General features: G+C 39.7%; 1 protein-coding gene across 4 annotated transcripts in view; it reads left to right on the top strand.

The window, feature by feature from the left end:
• SNX25 (sorting nexin 25) overlaps positions 1-21002 on the top strand; it is a 59983-nt gene that overhangs the window by 13376 nt on the left and 25605 nt on the right. For 3 of the 4 annotated variants that reach the window (XR_002114200.2, XM_010709783.2, XM_019614667.1), the window contains 4 exons: positions 1074-1290; positions 9202-9374; positions 10244-10430; positions 16000-16070. Coding sequence is in view for 3 of the 4 variants with exons in the window: in XM_010709783.2 (XP_010708085.1) it covers positions 1074-1290; positions 9202-9374; positions 10244-10430; positions 16000-16070 (648 nt within the window). In the remaining variant the exon portion in view is untranslated. Of the gene's footprint in view, positions 1-1073; positions 1291-9201; positions 9375-10243; positions 10431-15999; positions 16071-21002 lie in introns of those variants that run through there. The other variant, XM_010709784.2, reaches the window with a different exon arrangement.

Here is a 21002-nt window from a genome sequence, read left to right as displayed (position 1 = left end):
AGTTGTTATACTATTAGTACGTTACTAATTTCACTGTCATGGTGCCAGGGAGCTTTTTATAGTTTATTAAGCTGGCAAAAAAACCCAGCAATTTCTATCATAGTGGAAACTAAGAAATAGTGGAGTAGCATGATTGCATTAAACCATGGCCTTACAATGACAAGTGGGGTATATTTTTTATGTTTAAAACAACAACGACAAAAAAACCCCAAACAACAGCACAACTCTGAAATCAGGATGTCTGATAAAGAGCCTGCTCAGACTCACAGATGTGTGACATTTTTCTCCCCTTTCTTTTCCAGTTATTCCCTTGGTGGTTCTAAACTGTTTTCATCCCATTCACAACCCCTCCGCTGCCAACTTTTCTCCCACCTTGTTGGCAGTGCTGCATGTAGCTTGAACACTTCCTACAACTCCTGAGGCACCTGATAGTTATGCATCAGTGAAGCTGGAGACACACAGAGCTCAAAAAGTCAAAAAAGTAAATGGATTTTGCAGTTGCAGTAATCCTTTTGCTTTTAGGTACAGTTGGGACTGTTACCTTATCTTTCAAGTTCATGCTGTCTTGCTAATCTGCTTGTTCACTTTTATCTCTATATCTTCTGATCCTTTAGTACCTTCTGTAACTTTGTAGATGCCTTTTCAAATACAAAAATCTTAGCGCCTCCTCTTTTAACTGTAACTTTGGAGTGGACACAACAGTTGAGTTTGTATCTGAAGAAGGTTGGTTTCAGTCTGCAACAGCCTATACACAGCCAGCTTATAAGGTAGTTCATATAATCAAATCTACTGATCCGGCACAGATATTAGCTTGAGGTTAGTGTTTAGCTAGTAGCCTGACTGTCTGAGCAAATCCACTTATGGACTTTGCTCTGCAAAGTGACCTCCAGTAACCTGCTAGGTGCAAATTTATGTAACTTTGCCAACATCATGCTCTGGTGAGAAATAAAAACCCAGTGGAGAAGTTGTGAAACCTGTTACCCCTTTGCTGGTGTGGAGGACTAAGTATCTGCTATCCTAGTGTGCCTTCACTTTGCAGATTTTGCTATTTATTGTTGTACTTTTCCTTTCAGTGTTTGACTACATCTATAGAGATTACATCCTGTCCTGGTATGGGCAGCTCAGCAGAGATGAAGGGCAGCTGTACCAGCTGCTGTCAGAAGACTTCTGGGAGATTGCCAAGCAGCTGCGACTGAGGCTGAGTCACATTGATGTAGTTAAAGTCGTCTGCAATGATGTAGTGAAAGCTTTACTCACGCACTTCTGTGACCTTAAAGGAGCCAGTGCCAGGTAAAACTCAAACTGTGTATTTCATTGGAGTTTTCTTGCTCGTCTCTCTACTTTTAGATTTGCTATATCAGAGTAATGAATAATGTAATATTTTCTTGAGGGACCTAACAGGCATCGTAGCATCTTTAAGACCCAGGGGAGACAACATTTATCCTTTTCTCAGAATTCAGATTCACTGCGATTTTCATTTGATCTTTGAATCCTTTGCTCAGAGTAGGAGATCTGCTGCACAAGTAGTGCAAACCTGCAAGGAAAAGGAGAGAGACTGTCAGAACAGCCAGTGAAGAAGAAACATAGTTAGTTGCACTTTTTCTGCAATAGCACAAGGGGTAATTCCATTCAGTTTTTCATTTGTGCCATCCCCAGGAGGGGAAGGCCTTGTAGTTTCTGTAAGCGGTCTGTTCTGCAGTAACTAGGTTTTTCTGCTGAAAGTTTATTGGCTGGATTTTCTTTCTCTTTTTAGGTTATCTTGTGGATTTCTTTTTGGCAGTGTTCTCTTTGTCCACTTAAAAGGGCACTGTCTCCTAAATACTGTAGGTGCACCCAAATGGTAATTGCATGTGTGAACTCACACACCTGTGCAGTTTGCTAATCTGAGTGAATGATTTGTGTAATTGAGAATGGAATTGGGGCTTATGTATGCATTTACCTGCAGTTACCCTAACTGCAGTATGCTTTGGTCATTCAGATTTGTGCCATACATTTTATACTATGAAATTGTTTTGCCTATTCACGTACTTCTTAGCACCCTTTCAGAAGAAAAACACTGCACTGTTTTTGGTCAGTGACCAGTCTCTGTGTTGCCATTTGCATTACTTTCTGTTCTGCAGCAGATGATGAGGTTAATGTATTTATGGTATGTGCCATACCATGTGATCTAATATGTAGGATGTAAAGTGAAAGGAAACTAAACAGTGATTACATTTCCCCCCCCGCCAAGAAATAAAAAATAAAAAATAAATCAAGATGTATTACAGTAAATCTCAAATCTCAGTATGTATATAATAAACCTGGAAGCATGCTAAAGACTTCTTGTTTTTTTTTTAATATAAAGTGTTTATGTGAATAATTTGAATTTTATACTAAATTATTTGCATTCTACTATAGTGCTTGCTTTGCTAGAACTTGTTGACATGTTTGATCTTGGTTTGAGAATGACAGCATGTTTCACTTGGCTTGGCAGCTAGTTTCTTGGAAAAACCTTTGCTTATATGTTGTTATAACTCAAACACAAAATTCTTTCTAGGTTAGGGAGCATAAGAAATGTCATTAGCCTTTCTTTCAGTGTTTTAAAAATAGTAGTAGGTTTAAATGGAAATTCACATTTCCTTCTCAGTGTCTATAATAATGAATCTGGTTAGCTCTGGATGATGACTGTAATTAGAACCAGGTATCTTTCCTTCTGTGATGCCAGCTGAAATATTATGTCCTGTTTCCAGCGCTGACTTGATAAAGCAGTGTGGCTGCAAAGGGCATTTTGCCTGTTCTCAGGTGGCTTGCAAAGTTTTCAGTACTTGAGTACTAGAGTGGGTGCTGCCTAGACAACTGCTTTCTCAGTTTTCTTCCCGTAAGAGAACAGATAACTCCACTAAAGTATGAGAAAGAAACCATCTGTCCCTAGGAAGACAGAGGCATCAATTTCTTCAGTGCAAAATTCATATTTTGTCATTTGGTTCACTTCAGCCATAGAAATCCCTTTGCTTTTCTACTTCCATTGACTGAGTGAAGCCTATGATGCCTGACAAATCAGGATGAAATAAGCTGCAGCCCTTCAGACTAAGACAGGTGGAAAGAGGCTACATTCCTCACCATGCTCTTGCTTTCCCTCTGGCTTACTTTAATCATTGCAATGCTCCACTTGATAACAAAAAGCTCAAGCTAAATGACCACCAGTGGCAAACAGATAAGAAAAAATGTGCGCTTGAATGAAGGAGAGTATGAGAAGAAGAGGCTGCTTCCACGCTGGCTGGTGGGAGACAGGAAATGGGGAGGGAGGTCTGTTTCCTTTTTCTTTCCTATCTTTGGTTACTTTAAAGGAGAATGTCTTTCCTGCTAGAAACAAAGTAAAAGAAGGTGGTGATGCTCCTCTAGCTGTAGGTAAGACTGTCTGGCATGGCACAGAACTGTTAGACTGGTAGACAAGACAACATCTTGCATTAATCATTGGGGATTACCCTGATGTCCAGCTGCTTTTCTTTTTAGGAAGGTAACTGTGCACACTTCAGCTCACAGTTGCACTGATTGAGACTTAAATGCAACTCTGCAAGATACTCTCTTTAAAGATGAAGGAAAGCAACAGCAAGACCAGATGGAACATCTTAAAAGGTTTTTTCTTTTATGAGAAAGGATCTTTACATAATATCCTGTGGAGTTGTTAATGTCCTGGATACTATTTATTCATTTACTTGCTTCCTATTTCCAAAACAGACAAGTCTTATCTTATTTGTCATTAAATTTCTGGTCAAACACGTCTGAATCCAGTGTAATTTTTGTGAGATGTGTTGCCTATGGACCTTTAGTACTGCCAACTCCAAATCTACTGAGACCCTGAGTTGCTTGGGCATTGCAGGTGATAACTTTGGGATGGGTTTTTGATTTCATAAATCTCCTGCAGGAATCATTTTTAAGTTCTTCCATGCAGTGTGGAGCACTGAGACTATGTAAAAATAAAAACAATGCTTCACATCATGAGCTTGTAACCCAACCACAAATACCAGAGGTCTTGTCACTGTCGTGAGTCTTCACAACACAGAGTTACCAGATGTTCTTAGTTAAAACTATAGCATAGACACTAGAATAAAATAAGATATTTTTGTGAGACCTCTGTGGTAATGAACCTGAAAGCTCTGTAATATGTGGCAGTATGGTACAGCAGGGTTGTGGTGGGTCCTGTGTTCCTGAGAAATGAAGAATTGTTGTTAAATATTTTTAAGTGAATAGCAACAGCATCAGAAGGAAAATATAATGGATTTCTGTAGTGTTGGTTATATTAAAGTTGTTTGCCTTTAGAAATATAAGACTGCTTTTCTACTTTCCTTTGTGAAGCGCTGGATAAACTCATACTATGCATGCAGTACTAAGACTGGGTCTCAGTGTTGATGACGTTCAGTGGGGTGCACATTTGGGAACTGCCAAGGCAGGAAACGGAACCAGAACATTAACTTTTAACTCCCACTGATCCATATGATGTTCTGATGTGGAATTCTGACAACGAAAAAATTACAAAACCACAACATTCCACCCTTTATTCCACATCATCACATCATTCTTAATGTATATCTATACACGAATAAACAGTGATTAACATGCATTACATATGCACATATTTGAATAAGCAGTAATTAACATGTGTTACATATACACATATCTATATACATATATATATATACACGTTGAATCACTGACTGCACTTCCCTAGCATCAAATTCCCTTGGGGTAAGCACTGGACATCTCCATCTTTCTCCATCTCCTACCAAGTGCACACAGGTCCCTGTGCAAAAACAGTTCCAGGAAGAGTTTTGCCCTTTCCAGAAGATGGAAGGACCCAAACCGCTTTTCCCAACATGTTTTTTACATGTACTATGGGGACCTTATCTCCCTCTATGGTATGTAGAGAGCTGGATTGTGTAGGACCATCTCAATTGACCGATCCTCTGGTGTTGACCAGCTAGGTGGCTTCTGCCAAATGCTTTTCCCAGAGCTTACATGTTCCCCACCCTTTGCTTTTAACGTGGTTTTTAACAACCCATTACGACATTCGATCTTACTAGATGCATACTAGGTGCATGGTAGGGGATATGATAAATCCACTTGATGCCATGTTCTCTGGCCCAAATTTCCACAAGTGAATTTTTGAAATGAGTCCCATTATCCGACTCAATTCTTTCTGGGGTTGCCATGTTGCCACAGGATACTCAAAATGCCTATAAAGGGCAGTAAATGGAACCAGGACATTAACTCTTTTACTCCCACTGGTCCACATGATGTTCTGATATGGAATACTGACAAAAAAATTGCAAAACCACAACAATCTCTGAGTATGCTTTGCAAAGCTTGAGTTCTGTCTGCTGCTGTAGAATCACTGAAATCACTTGGATCTCTGTTCTCCTGTGTATGTCCCTATTCTTTATTGTTTGGGAGGATACAAACGAATAAAGCTGCTACTGGCCATTCGTTGCCTAAAGCAGATGAAACGAGCCTGGCCTATGGGCTTCTGGAACTTTTAACTACAGTGCTGCATTTGTATCAGTTGACTGCATACAGCTATGCTAGGAACTTGTGGATAGTTGACCAGACTTTCAGATCTTTATCTGTAAATATCTACACACATTTTAAAATAAGGATTTTCTGTGATTATTAAATATCTGTTTGTTTGAAAACTCCAAACAGTTCTAATAGCACATGTTTAAAACTGGAAAGGGGGAGAAGTAATGGTTCTATTTTTATTTGAGATACCATTAAAGCTATTAAGTTATATTAAGTGCTGGGGAGATGGAGTAGCTTTGCTTTTTGTTAGTTTTTGCTTTACCTGCTGGTCACTGCAAAATGAATATTACCTTTCTTTACTCTAGATAAGATTGTCCCCAGAGGTAAGATCCTGAACATTAAGATTATGTCATCAGGACATCCTAGCTACTGCTCCAGGACAGACGACAGCAGTGGCGCTTGTTCTTCCTTCTGTGGTCTCTCATTGCTCAGATATTTCATTGGTAGGTGTGAAGGAGAAGCCTGAGTCGGAAGGGATGCTGCTTTCTGGGCAGACATTTAATCGATGAGTAGTGTATTTTCCTTACAAGCTGGTGTTTATATTAAAGCAAATAGAAGGAAAGTAACTGAAAGAACCCCCTTTGCAGAGAATCATATCCTCATAGGTAATGGAGAATTTGCCAGAAAACAAAGGAAACTTTAAATGGCCTGTCAGCTGCAGTGCATGCAGCTCCCTTTCCCCCTCATATTCCCTCAGGCAAAAATGCATTAGTTGAGTTAGAAAAACAAGAACCAGAGATTTGCCATTCTGCTTGTTTATTCTGTGCAGTGTTCTGTTTGTTCTGTTGACTGTAGCAGAAGGGTCCTGGCAGGGGTCTAACTCAGCCTATCTGCATATACTGGCTGTTCACAGGGAATAAATGTGTACAACAGGAAGGCAAGGATGATGAGAAATGACTTCTGCATGCACGATGGTATAGGTGCAGTAAATACTCCAGGGTGTTGGCAGTCCCAAACAGACCTGGCATTCCTAGGGAGATTGATGCTGTGTGTGAATGTGTTTAGAAAGATACTGATGGCAAAAGGGACTTTAATCTCGATTTAGTGAAATACTATGTGCATAACAGCTGGCCTTCATGCTTTGCACATGCTTGATCTAGTAACTGTGCACTGTGTCCCACAAATTAGGTAAGTTTGTCCAGTAAGGAAGGGCTGTGTGTTAGAGTGTGTATGCTCCCAAATGGCAGAACAGTTGCTGCTTGTTTTTGGTTCAGGTTCTCTATCATTGCTCTACATACCCAGGAACTGCTTGTTAGAAATGGATCTGCTGCCAGCTAGCAGATGCTGAGTGGATGTCACCTGTTCCCTGGCATTTAGCTCCTGCTTCTGGCGGTGTTTTGAAGTGGCTGATGGGGTGGCTCAACCTGTCCAGAGGAGGAAGACTTGGCTTTCCTGAGAGGTGGCTGCACAGAAATGGCCCAGACTTTCTGTCTGCCTGGGATGTATCCGATTTTGGATAAATAATGAATGCCTTTAGGGACAGCATGTGATGTGATGGCTGGTGTGTTGTTGAGGAAGCAGTAGGATGTATCTGGAGGATGCAGGAGCAATGGAAATGTGCTGAGGAAAATAGCCAGGTATTCAGTTGCCAGAGAGAAGAGATCCTACCAGAACAAGGTAAACAGCTTTTGGAGCTACATCAGCTGCACCACCTGTGCTGGTTAGTAATGAAATCTGCACATCTCATACACTGCTTCTCTGAAGAGCAAACAGTATTCACGTCCAAGCTGTTCCAAGGGACTTGTTCTGAAATTAGTCTTACTTGTAGAATTGAAACCCTCTCCATTATCCATATTTGAATACAAAACATTTGATTTGGGACTGAATAAACAAGCTTCAGTCAAATTGAAAGCAAGTGACATTTTCACATTCTCATTCTTCTGAAAATGAATTTAAGAACCCGATTTGGCCATCTTGGAACAAATGACTTGTGCTATTACAGTAATGTTACTGTTGCAGCAGATTTGCTCCTTTGTGGACTCACTAGCAAAGAGCAGTTGTGCAGTGCTGTCTGTTACTGGTGGCCATGCATTGATGTACAACCAGAAACTTCTGGTTTGGCAGCATACAGTTCTTGTTCACTTTTCCCACACTTAGGCTATAGGCTTGGAGAAGCTCTATGAGCATCAGTTGGTTGATGCTAACCAGGGCAGCAGCCTCCAGCTCTGAGAGGGAAGCAGACATACGGAAGATGGGACATGTGACACCTGAGGGCCTTTTGCTGAGGCCCTGGGCCTCTAAGATGATGCTGTGTCTGTCTCCTTGTAATCAGTGATTTGATCACCGTGCTGTTTAACTATATATGTGTGGTTTGGCTGCCTCAGGCATGTGGCTATGAGAGGACTGCTAGGGCGCCTTGTCTGTGCTTCTAGAATCATTTTGATATAAAAGGAAATGTACCGTCATGACCTCCATTATGGAGTTAGCATGGCACATCCAGTCAGAGGAATACTGAAAAGCCCAGGAAGCCATTGGCATCTGCAGTGAGGTGGACTGGTCAGTGCTGGCTGTGCAGTCAAGGTCTGTGAAGTTTGCACCCTACAGTGTTATGCTTCCCATTTTCACGCTGGATATACTGCACTGACACTGTTAACCATGTGCTCAGTTCTGATTTGCAGAACTGCTGAGGTCACTTGTTTGGTGTTTGTTTCCCAGCTCTGTGGGAGTCACTTCTTCTATTTGCCATCCTTATTGAATACTTCTAAATTTATTTTATTTTTTGCTGTTGTTAATCCTCCTCTAAATTTGTTGCTTGCTTACAGTGTACATGAGTGATAATACCAAGTCTGTTACTCTATAGGTGTCTTGCTCAGAGCAATTTGATGTAGTCTGCAGGTGACAGGCTGAAAACTGATGTTTTAGGAAAGCTAGGTCAAACATATGATATTTTCTGTGTGCCAATTATGAAAGAAAGAACATACCTTCATTATTTAGCAGTTAGACCTGTTTCTCAAACTAGAAATGATCCCAAGTACTCTGCTTATGCAGTGGCTTCACACTGGCGGGCAGCTAAACTCTATGATGCTGCTTTCTCACTGCCTGTCCTCAAAGGAGGAGAGGGATAAAATACAATGGAAAAGGGCTCAAGGGTTGAGGTAAGGACAGAGAGTTCACTCACCGGTTACCATATGGGTAAAACAGAGTGAGTATAGAGTCATGAATGTAACTTATTGCCATCTACTAACAAGACTGGAGACTGAGAACCAAAAGCAAACTAAAAATACCTTTCTCCCATCCACCCTCTTCTACCTCCTCCCCCTGAGAAGTGTAGAGAAATGGGGGCTCTTTATGGTTATTCTGTGTCTTTTTTCCTTCCAGTTGTTGGACTGTTTCTATTGTTTCTATTTGATGCAGTATTTCTATTTTGGTGGGTGAAAACACCAGCAGAGCAAAGGAATTTGGAAATGTGTCATAATGGACTTTAAAAAAAAACAAAAAAAACATAAAACAAACAAAAACCCATTTAAAAATACGTGAGGGTCAAAGTGTTTATTTACTGAAGTTTTTCTTTAACCTGATAATGAATTTTTCATGTTTTTAATATTTTCAAACATTGTGAATAATCATAATAGAAGTGGTATGCAAGTTATGTCTCTCTCCTTCTTTCTTTTCCTTTTTTTGTTTTTTTCACCTTTCTTTTCTTAGGCAGGAAGATCCACCGAGACCTTTTTTGCTGCACCCCTGCTTGAGGAACTCTGATGAAGAAGTAAGGTTCCTGCAAAAATGTTCTCAAATTCTGGTCTGTTGTCTCCTACCCTCAAAGGATGTCCAGTCTGTCAGCTTGCGCATAGTCCTTGCAGAAATACTTGCAACAAAAGGTAGATGAAAGATCAGAGTTAATTAAACATGTACACATGTACAGTATTAATAATTACAGACATCTTTATGTATGTCTTGATGCTACACTTTTAAGTACTGATATTTTATTTTCAGTGATGGCCAATAAGGCACTTTACGTTTTCCAAATTAAGCATGTACTTATTTGACTGTCCTGACTTGTTGCCAAGTTTCCTCACTCCTTTTAGGATAAAATTCCTTTTGTCCATTCCTTCTGTCATTTTTTTTTCCATGGGGGAATCCTTTTGCTTTCTCTTCAGTGGCACTATTTTTAGTGACTATATGAATAATTTTGACCTATTGAGCTTCATTCAGATGCACAGAATCCATAGATGTGATTATGATTGAATTATGATACCAGACTTGATTTGTTTTAGACTTTGAATTATCCAGTTTTTTAATGAAGGTTTTCTGTTATGCTTTTCATTTTATCAGATACGCTTTAATTAGATTATAAATATGCTTGTCATTTTTTAATATCATCAAATTCAAATTCTGAAGTTATGAAGCCTTGAGTGCATTATGCAATTCAGTTCACTTTACAGCCATTACAAATGAAAATTTAATGTCACAGCTTCCAAGGCACACAGCAGAAAGGAAAAAATGCTTGAAATTTCCCAAATGGGACTCAACTTTATCAGTGTACATTAGTTTGGGTAATGGCACAAACAGTTTTATCATGAAGAGATATGCATGAGGTCTCAAACATACTATGTAGTCCAGGAGACTGGTTTGAAATTCTTATTGATTTTTTGCATCTATTTTTGCCTTTTATCTGTAGTATTCTCGTGAAGTACAACAGTTATTCCTCAACATAAGGATTTTGTTTTAAAATATTTTTCCTCTCCAGTACTGAAACCAGTGGTGGAACTGCTGGGTGATCCAGATTATATCAACCAAATGCTACTCAGCCAGCTGGAGTACAGAGAACAGATGAATGAGCATCAGAAGAAAGACTACACATATGCTCCTTCGTATGAGGAGTTCATCAAGCTGATTAGCAGCAACACCGATGTTGAATTCCTGAAACAGTTGAGGTACTTGATACTTTACTGTAGCTTATTTGAAATGAAACATGCTGCTTTTGCTAGCCAGTTACTGAGATTTGAATGACGTGTATTTTCAATTCTTCTTTTTTTTTCTTTTGGTGAAGCAGAGACAATAAAGATGACAAGCCACAGTATTCATTAATCTGTAATATAGTCAGCTTCTCAGTTTGATGGTAGAAAACATTAAAAAATTCCACTTAGGTGGAACTCAGCACAGTTTGCAGTGTGTGATTCTGTGACATGGAAAGAAGGGTTTGGGTTCCAGCACACTTTACCAGTGACATAGAGGTGTTTCTGGACTGTTGCAGGGAGTTGTTTCCCAGTTGCATCCTTCTTAAACATATTGGTGAACTGTGAAGAATGCCTTAAAGACCTTAAGAAAACCCTAAGTTTCCTACATATTCAATGTGCTTCTTGTTGCTGTTTCCCAGTAAAATAACGTGTGCACCCTTTCGTACTTATTTTCCATTCCTCTCAAAAAAATCTCAGTTGCCACCTAATTTTCCTTCCAACTTCCATCATAACATACCCACATGCATCTTGAACCTGTTTGCTCAAGCATGAGATGATCTTTATACTGGCTTTATATTTACAGCTGTGCTGTTTCTCCTGTGATTTCTGATGCAAGAGAAAGGATAAAGAGCAAGTAAAGCCTGGGGAGCAGATAGAATTTTTGTAAATTTTTGTACTAAAGCTTTAGAAAGCTGTTGAACCCATTTTCAGAGTACTGGTCTTAATCTGTCACCACTAGCCAGAACTGTTATTTTTCCTTTTCCCTTGCTCCCTTTAATTGCTGCCACAGGTCAGCTTTCTTCTTAAGTGGCTGCAGCAACATCTGAAAGACACAAGCACATCGATTCCATTTGGTGCACTCTGGGTCATCTGTTGTGATCTAAGCCTTTTGTTGGACTCAGCTTGATCAGGCCAAGTGATGGGTGTACCAAGATGGAATACTGTGGGCAGCATAAATACTTTCTCTTGTTCTTTTGCCTGATTCTGAAACCACTTGCATTTCTGAGACAGGAAAACGCATTTAGGTGATGTTGAAATGATCTTGTTGCTTGGCTACTTACTGCTCATCTGCTGTAAAATTTGCTCTTTACTCTGGGCCAGTGTGCCTTTACTGAGAGCAGAAATTAGTCTCTATTAGACTCTGTCTAAAACCTAATTGACATCATATTTAGAAGCATAATCACACTAATGGATCTGCTTGTTTCAAAAGAAACCCAACTCTTCTGTTGTTGTTATTCTGGCATATTAATGCTCTCAGTGTGTTCTCTTTTTAGCTGATAGATCATCCTTAACTGTGTTCTCTAATATTGGGTAGCGAATTTGCTTCATGGAATTATGTGGTTTTGGCTGCGCTGAAGTTTTTTCTTTTCTGCCCTGTAGAGTCTGACAACTATCATTTTGGGATGTGTTCTTCTGCACCCCGTGTAATATTGATCACTATTTAAATGGAAAATATCCAAGAAATTTTAATTTAATTTTAAAGAGAGAAATAGTGTTTGATTTTGAGGACTCTGCTCTTTGTTCTGCTGTGCAGAGCCTGTCCCTATGGAAAAGTCCATGGAAAGCATTCCCCTGTGGGAGAAGAGATTCCTCTTCTGTTTGGTCTCCAGCACTTAAAAAGAGATGGGCCTACCTGTAGTCCTCTCCAAGTTAGGTAGTATATTTTGCAAAGCTTTCACGATATGCGAGAGAGAATTTGCAGATTTATGTCGAGGAAACTAAACAGCGATCTCTATGTGGATGAACAAAACAAGTGATACTTGGGATGAACATACTATATAGTATTTCAGGTTATGTTTCCCATCTGCAAACCACAGGAGAAACCTATAAAGAGGAAATTAAAGAGTATTAATGAATCACTGAGTATCCTGAGTTGGAAGGGACCCACAAATATTATCAACTCCAACTCCTGACTCTACACAGGACAACTTAAATGTTAAACCATCTAAGAGCAAAATAAGCCCTTAGAACTCAAGAGAACATGGTTAGGTTCCCTTAGAGTGATGGGAGTGGGGTGAGTGCTTCCAGTTGTCGTCCTACAGGAAATAAATTACTGGTATGCTGTACTTAGCATCTAACTGGGAAACCTGTCTTTTCTGAGTAATAAAACTCGGTTTATCACAAGTTTTGTTTCCTGGATTTACTTGGAAATCCTTTTTCACCACCTATTCTGAGCTGGTGTTTGGCATTTATGAATGTTCAGCCTCCTCCTGTTGCTCCTGATGTTGCCATGTTACATCTTGGAAAAGAATGAATTTAAGTAGTTAAAATTTTGTGTGTAGGCTTAGCTTTGAGGAAATTATCCCGAGGCACTGTAGTTGCTGGGAAACTCAATATTTCTTTGAAACATCCCTGCTGTGCTTTATCTTTGCAGATGAATTTAATTACTGTCTATTTACTGAAATAAACATAAAATGTTTTGTTGAATAAAACAGTCTGTGAAGCACTGATAAAAATTCCTCAGACTCTTGACTGACTGCGGCCAAGAAAGCTCAAGTTCCTGAATGCTCTAATATGTATGCATGTGACATTACAGCAGAGGTGTCCCATAAGTATCTTTTCAGGCTGATCTCATTAGCATGGCCTTAAGCTTTCTTGTGACCAGAATCAGGTATTTGTTATTGGGTAAGTAGGGAAGAATTCCTAGCTGGATCATCAGATACCTGTGGGTAAAGGATTTTGTTGCTTTTGGTGAGTAGATCAGGAAGGAGAAGCTGTGTGTGCTGCATCTCCTTGTAAGGAAGTGTACCTGCTTTCTGCCTTGCAAAATGGCTTTCCCTTAAAGGCTAGTAATGGTGCTAAGATTTTCTAAATCTTTTTGTTCCTTGGTTAGAAGCATTGCCTTGAGAAGAAACACACTATTGATTTTTGTGTTGGTTGTATGTTTCTGTTTTTAGAACTGAAGTGATGCAGGGACTATTTATCATTACTTCTGTAGAAAGTTTTGAATTCACAATTCATTAATATCTGTACAGAGCCTCTGACTTCTGTTCACTTTACCTCTTCACAGAATTTCTCTGCTTTTTGGAAACATCCTTCTATTTTTGTAAGGGACACTTGTAGAACTGATGTTTATTTTCGTAAAAAGTAATTGAGAGTTTTCTGAGGATGTATTTTGTAATTCTTTTTTTCCCATTCATACTTGTGTTCTTAAAATTAGAATTTGTTTGGAAAATGCAAAAAAAAAAAAAAAAAGCTTCCAGGGAAGGGAATGTTGTGTGGTTATCTACAAAATTCTCTCAAAGTCACCCTTCTAATGTTTACCTTTGTTGTTATGATGAAGTGAGGCAAAGTTTAATTTCTATTGTATCAAGTCTTCACAAAGTTGTCCTTATTTCTTTCAAGAAGAGAGTTATACAGGGAAATTTCACCCTCGTTTCCCCTCAGATTTAAGTTAGCTTAGATAAATTGGAAGGCTGCTACAAATGAGGAAGGAAAGATGATTTCTGCATGAGAGATGTGAAATGAATTTACTTCTGTCAGAAGAAGACTGGAGATAAGACTTGATGAATTAATGTAGTAGGGAGTAAACAGTGATAAGGAAATAAGCCAGCGGGTGCTGGGTGCTTCTTAATTCTGCTTTAAAAGTGTTTTATTTATTCTGCTATTAATAGAGCAGCAGAAGGTCAATATGCAATTCATGGTAAGAAGGGCTGTGATCTCATCTTCTGTGCAGTCTTCAACTTAAGATGTGAGGGAAAGGGATGAATGTGACAAAGAGCTGAGGAAGAGATAAGAGTGGGAAGGTAGCAGAGATAAGAGTGGGAAGGTACATGTGAGACTGTGATTGGTCCTGTTCGTTGTGTACGGTTCACTTCTTGAAAATCAAATGAGTATGTCACTTCTAGAGGTTTCAGAGATGTTTACTCACCTGTCACCACAGGATGTGCAGCTAGAATGTTCAGACCAAACTTGCAGAGAGAAAGGGCTGCAGCCTGGCAGACCAGTGTGACTGGGGTGGTGGTTTGGGCCTAGGAGGAAGAGATTAAATGGTGTCTTGGGATTTAACTTGGAGCATCTCCCTTAAAGTAAAGAACAGAAGAAAAGGCTTACTATTGTATTGATAATGGTAAGGTGTAAAACCAGGAACATGAGCAAATGGGTGTAAATTTTGGAAGAAAGGAAGCTGTAGAAATGGGTACCACCTTCCATATGGTAGTATTTATTTGGTTGTCTGTTCTGTGGAACTTGGTAATTTAATCATATCCAGTGTTTTTAACCTTAGAACACTGGAGTGAGGTGAGTGATCTGTTTTACAGATGACAGAACCAGGGCACCAAAAGCCTAAGTGAGCTGCTCAGAATTGTTTGGGAAGCCTGTGTCTGAGCAGAGAGTTAAATGCCATGCTCCTTGTGGGGCTTTTCCTCCTCTGAAGTACTGAACAAGAACTATGGTGATGGCTGGAAATGAGGGAAAAGCAATGGCAAAAGGAAACGGTTAAAAAATGAAATATTTGCAAATGTTATCTTAGAATTACTGGTTAGGTAAATCAGGTTCTTGAGTTTCTGTTTGGCGTTGAAGGAGTTGTGTAGAATCACTGCAGAAAAAACATCTGGTAAGTATAGTTGTAAGTGAATGTAAGCAGTATGCTTATGAAGAGGCAAAGGTTGTCCAAACAAACACTGAAAAATTTACAGGAGGAAGGAAGGATGGGGAGAAATGGATAACATTGGTGAACCATAGATGAAGGACCATGTATTCTATGGGTCACAGGTCTTCTATTAAACAGAAGATTAAGTAGTCATGGAAGTTTCCCCATGGGGCATTAGGCTTTATCGGGGAGTTGATTGATCGAGCTCCTACAGAGATGAGTTAAATTTACTGGAAGACTTCTTTATTACTGGTGTTATTAGTTTCCAAAGTAAATGTGCTGAGAGAAATCTGAAAGGTTGCCATGACCAAGATTTTGATGTTTGTAGAAGATTTAATTGGAAACTGTTTTCTTTGCCGTTACAAAACTGATGTTAAAATTCAGTTTACTAACGGTGGTAGCTGTTTTGCATTGTGTATAGTATAGATCTGGGTGACAATCTGCCTATAGTTATTCCTGGGGTGCAGTACTTTAGAAGTTTTTCCTCCCCCCAGAGGTACAAAAGCTCCATATATGTATGCTAGTTAGAAGAACCTTAATATACAGCTGTCTGATCTGGAACTGAATTCTCATCCTAGTTTCCTACAGCGAATTTATATTTACTCTTCATGTTAAAGGCATGGCTTACTGTATTCACTGAGAGTGTCTGTGCCGTGGGAACATTAGAGAGAAAGGAATACTATTGCTTTGGGAGTTCTCCTTTTTGTTTCAAGACGACCTTTTCCCCTGCTCTCTTCCCCGTGTGCACTATTGCTTAGGTTGTAAACGTACTGAGCAACAGCTCAGTTTTAAAGGAAGGGGGAGGTGTCTTTTATTCATTCTCAGTTATGCCGTATAAGGAACGTACTGTAAAAAATATAGATAGATAAATAATAATATTAATAAACACTGTTGTTTTTTTTTTTCTTTCTCTCCTCCCTCTTTACCCTTATCCCCTGCTGTTTTTAAAACTAGGTATCAGATTGTAGTGGAAATAGTTCAGGCAACCACAATCAGCAATTTTCCACAAGTGAAGAGGCAGAAAGGTAAGAATCCTGTTTGTTACCAATCATATCTGTTGTTTTCATTTTGCAAAGCTATCTGAACTCCAGAAATAGATAGATCAGTTTATGGGGGATTTTTAGACAGATTTTAGGAATGTTTGTGCATTTAGTATTTCAGTTCTGTTTCATTTGCCTGATTGTTTTAAAATCTCCATGGTGTATTTCCATCCCCCTGCCATACTGTCCCCATCTAAGCTGATGGGTCAAGAAAAAGATTGCACTCATATTTTTTTAATCTTCAGAACTTGCTGCATCTTGGATTTGTGGCGCTGCAAATTCTTACGCTGAGAATCTTGCTTCCTCTTTTTTATTCCTGCAATCCATTCTTTAAAGTCTCTGTTCTTTCAAAGCACAGAATAAGGAATTGCAGTGTAATTATCAGACTTTATTTTGACTCGTCGTATTGCATTTTTATGTTGCGGTACGGAGTGCTCTTAAATCCCTCTGCAGTGATTTGGCAACGTCTACCTTTTGAAATGCATGTGAACTTGCATCTTACATTTGTGTTTACATTGAAGATGTTTATACTTTTTATGGTGTTCTCAAAGTGTACCAGAACTGTGATATATCTTCAGGAGATTTTATTGATGAAAAAATTATCAAACAAAATCTTTGAACAGATACATTTGAGATCCACCTAACCATAATAGAAAACAATGGACAATATGAGTTAAAGGAGCTTACAAGCAGGAGGGGACCAACATCTTATGTGGTCTGATAGTGACAGGACAAGGGGAGATGGCTTTAAACTGAAAAAAGAGAAGATTTAGGTTATCATGCATGTCCAACCCGTGGGCTACGTGTGGTCTGGCACAGCTCACAGTGCAGCCCATCACCCACAGTTTTTATGAGGACTGCTCCAAAAGTAACGCCTCTTATTTTATGACGTTGGCCTATTGGTCTACAATACCAGAGGCAGATGTTGGTGGTATGGCAGTAGAGGTTGAACCTTCCCACCAGTATTCCATTACATCTTGTTGCTGTGTGACAGATGGCAGCAGAGGGGCAGTCTGACAGAATGATTTCCGATATGGAAGTATGTGTGAAGCAGAGCTAATGCTGTTGACTTTGTTGAAAAAGTGTGTTCTGTAGCTGAGAATTTGCTCTATGAAACAGTGTTATTGTGCTCTTTGTATTTATTATTGTTACCATGAAAATAATTAGGAGGCATTTCTTGTGCTGCAACCTTCATAGGTGCAGCCCTAGACAATTTTTCATTCAGCGTAGCTCAGGCAAGCCGGGGGATTGAACACTCATGGATTAGGTGTTAGGAAGAGGGTGTTGAGGCTGCACAGAGTGCTGGGGGTGCCTCTTCCCTGGAGGTGCCCAAGGCCAGGTTGGGTGGGACCTGGGCAGCCTTGTGCTGGTGGGGGGCACCCAGCCCCCAGCAGAAGTTGGGGCTGGGGGGCTTTACAGTCCCTTCCAACCCAAGGCATTTTATGATTCTATTATAAGAATGGATTTGTTTGTAAACTAAACTAAAGAGATCTTGGTTTTAGTTCCTTGTGTCACGTAGTAAAGCTTTTAAAGGTGATATGGGTGTAATGGAAGAAAAAATAACGTAGAAACATAGAGAAGAACCCCAGGAGGCACGGGGTTGGCAGGGAGACGATTGATTGTTAGTCTGAAGAGTTTGGAGTCCATCCTTGAATTTCTGAAAATACAACACTGATGTACATTTCTTTTACATCCTAAAATAGAGCTAGATATCCATTCCTATGGAGTATATTGATTGTACCAAAAGGAGGTAAAAGTTAGCATCAGTTTTTGTGCAAGCATGCATCACAGAGAAATATTAATGTTTCTTAGATGAGAATTGAATAGAAAATGGGTTTCATAAAGTAATAAAATGAAATGGGGAAGTTAACTCTGAGTACATTATGAAAAAAATCAATCTTGCTAAGCTTGTATTTCCATTTGTGCAACATTGGTCTTCGTTGTGAGAAGAATTGATTTGGGGAATATATTTTTGCAGTTTAGGCTCCAGCAATTAATTACTGATGATCATTTTTTGGTCTCACTGGAGTTTATCCAGTTAACTATACACTGAGCACTGAAGAGAAGAGGCTTTTCTGAAGCTGCAAGTGCCTTGCTCTGCAAAATAGATGTAGAAATCCTGGTGCTATTTGTTCTGACAAAGGAGATCAAGTTCCATTTATTCCATGGTTAAGCTGATTCTGCATTTTTTATGGCGTCTTGTGGAACAGGCTTCCTAGTGGAGTGGTCGATGCCCCACACTGTCAGTGTTCAAACAGTGTTTGGACAGTGCTCTCATTTATCACAAAATCACAGAATCACAGGGTTGGAAGGGACCTCAAGGATCATGAATCTCCAACCCCCCTGCCACAGGCAGGGCCACCGACCTCCACATCTAATACTAGACCAGACTGCCCAGGGCCTCATCCAATCTGGCCTTGAACACCTCCAGGGACAGGGCATCCACAACCTCTCTGGGCAGCCTGTTCCAGCACCTCACCGCTCTCTCTGTAAAGAATTTCCCCCTGACGACAACCTAAATCTCCCCTCCCTCAACTTAAAACCATTTCCCCTTGTCCTGCAGTTATCAACCCTTTCCAAGAGTTGATTCCCCTCCTGTTTGTAGGCTCCCTTTCGCTATTGAAATGCTGCAATGAGGTCACCCTGCAGCCTTCTTTTCTCCAGGCTGAACAAGCCCAGCTCCCTCAGCCTGTCCTCATAGGGGAGGTGCTCCAACCCCCTGATCATCTTCATGGCCCTCTATGTGTGTTTCACATAGAAGTGGCCTCTTTATGTACTTCAGTTTTGCTGTGCGGTGGTCAGGCAGTTTGAAGATCCCTTCCAACTGAGCTATTATATTTAAATAACTGTTCCTCAAGAAAATGATGTTTTTTATTTGTGTGGAACAGTGTGTTCAGCTCTAGCCTACAGTACAATCCTATTGTAGTTCACGCACATTAAAGGCAGATTTTTTTTACCTTCTGTTTTCTCTACTAAGGCTTTAATCTCCGTAAGTTTCCAGTCTCAGTCAGTTCACAGTAAAACTTTTAAGAACAACCACCAGACTATAGAGGGTTAAATATATATTTGTAAAGGTTTTTGTGTTTTGGTTTTCTCGTTTCCTTTTGAAGGGGGTAGAAACGTGTTTTTTTTTTTAATCTGATGATGGATCTGAAGGAAAGTTCAAAGAAAAACGATCTGTGGTACCTTCTTTAAAAATTGGAATGAACACACATACACAGAGCACAGCTTTGCACCGCGTGGAAGAAGACAACCAAACAGGAAAATCAATGCTCATAGAACAGACCGCCACTTAAGTAGTGTTACCATTTCATAGTTTCCTTTCTTCATGCCAAAGCATATCACTACCTTGTGACTGCTAGATGTCATGGTTGGTAGCTATAAACATAAGCTTTTTGCAAAATGGAAGTGTTTGCACAGTCCCATTTTTCTTTTTTTGTTTTTAAATCTCTTTCCCCAGTACCTGTTTGCCTATCTGTAATCGTGTGACTGGTCAGTGTGTGATATTGCCCTTTTTCTACTAGTAAATGAGCTGTTGTCTTCTATGTAGCGGGCATCTCTTCACTTTGATTCCAGCCTGGGGATGGTCTTAACCTGTAGCTATTTCCATTTTCTGATGGGAAACTTGCGTTGTGAGAATGCACCTTCATGGTTAGTGCCTGGGTGTTGACTTAGGGCACATAATAATTTGTACACAAACAGCTTGAGGTATGGGATTTTCCTGACACGGTGTTTTCAGTAAGAAAAGGTACAGCAACAACTGTGAGGAGCAGTTGATGCACATGAATGGACAGTACTCCACAGCAGTGAGTGGCTAGCTGCTATGTAGATGAAGTAAACTGTGCAAGTACAGGACCAGCAATAAATAGGACTGAGCAGGTATGTGTACCTTTGCAGTTGATTGACGAGACCAAAAATGTTTTGGTTTACAAAAAATATTAGGTGCTCATTATTTAAGAATAAGTTGCTTGAGGGCCACGTTGCAGATCGTGATAACTTCTCATATGAGCTATGGTTCCCTGGCTTTGTATGGCTTGATTCAGTAACAACGAAGTATGCATTTAATGCCAATGCACAGAGGTGTTTAAGAGGAATGTTTGTCCCTCAGCAAGGACAAAGTTCTTAATTTAATTCGTGTTGGTGCCACCTATTGGCAAAATGTCTAGCTGTTAAAGCTTTTTAAGAAAAGCAGAAAGTACTTCTGAACATCATTCTATTAAACCATCTCTAGTGGAAAAAATGGCATGTTACAGGGTCTTTTTTTCTTTTCAGATTTTATTACTTGACTCTTCTGGCATATGAGCCTAGAAGAGCAAAGGAAAGTGTACAAAAGCATCCAATCCATTTTAAGCAATAGGTTTTGCATTTGACTCCCTGAGAGAGTCAAATATCTTAAAAGGCTGAGACAGAATAATTTCAGAGGTTTACAGTGCTGTTGTGGATGGGTGATGTAACTTCTGTGTCCAGGATTGCGTTCAGTCATTGCCAAAGGTGTGCAGTAAGAAACCTATTGTAGCATTAATGTTTGTAGAGGTGCTGACAATTTATTTTTGGAGTTGTGCAGGCCGTTGTAAGTAGAAGCTGTTATCTTGCTTGCTGACACTACATTCCCCATTCACGCATGCACAAGATTGCTGAAGCTTTCAGCATTTCCTTTTTCTCCTAACTGTCCTTCTATATACCTTCTTCTGAAACTGTCAGGTCATTGCAGCAATGACTGTAGAAGGAGGTTTGCTTTTTACTCATCCTTATTTTGTTCTGTTTATGTTTTTGGACTGTGCTCTTTTCTTGAACCACACGTGCTCTGGTTGGAAGAATAACATCTTTGTACATCTGAAACCAATATCCAAATTTATCTCACCTTTCGGTAAGAATTATCTCTTGGAAATACTGAATCAAATTTGAGCCTCCATTTTA

The sequence above is a fragment of the Meleagris gallopavo genome, chromosome 4, assembly GCF_000146605.3.
Source record: "Meleagris gallopavo isolate NT-WF06-2002-E0010 breed Aviagen turkey brand Nicholas breeding stock chromosome 4, Turkey_5.1, whole genome shotgun sequence".
Taxonomy (NCBI): Eukaryota; Metazoa; Chordata; class Aves; order Galliformes; family Phasianidae; genus Meleagris; species Meleagris gallopavo.
Note: the sequence above shows the minus strand (reverse complement) of the source record. Positions and strands in the feature narration are given on the sequence as shown.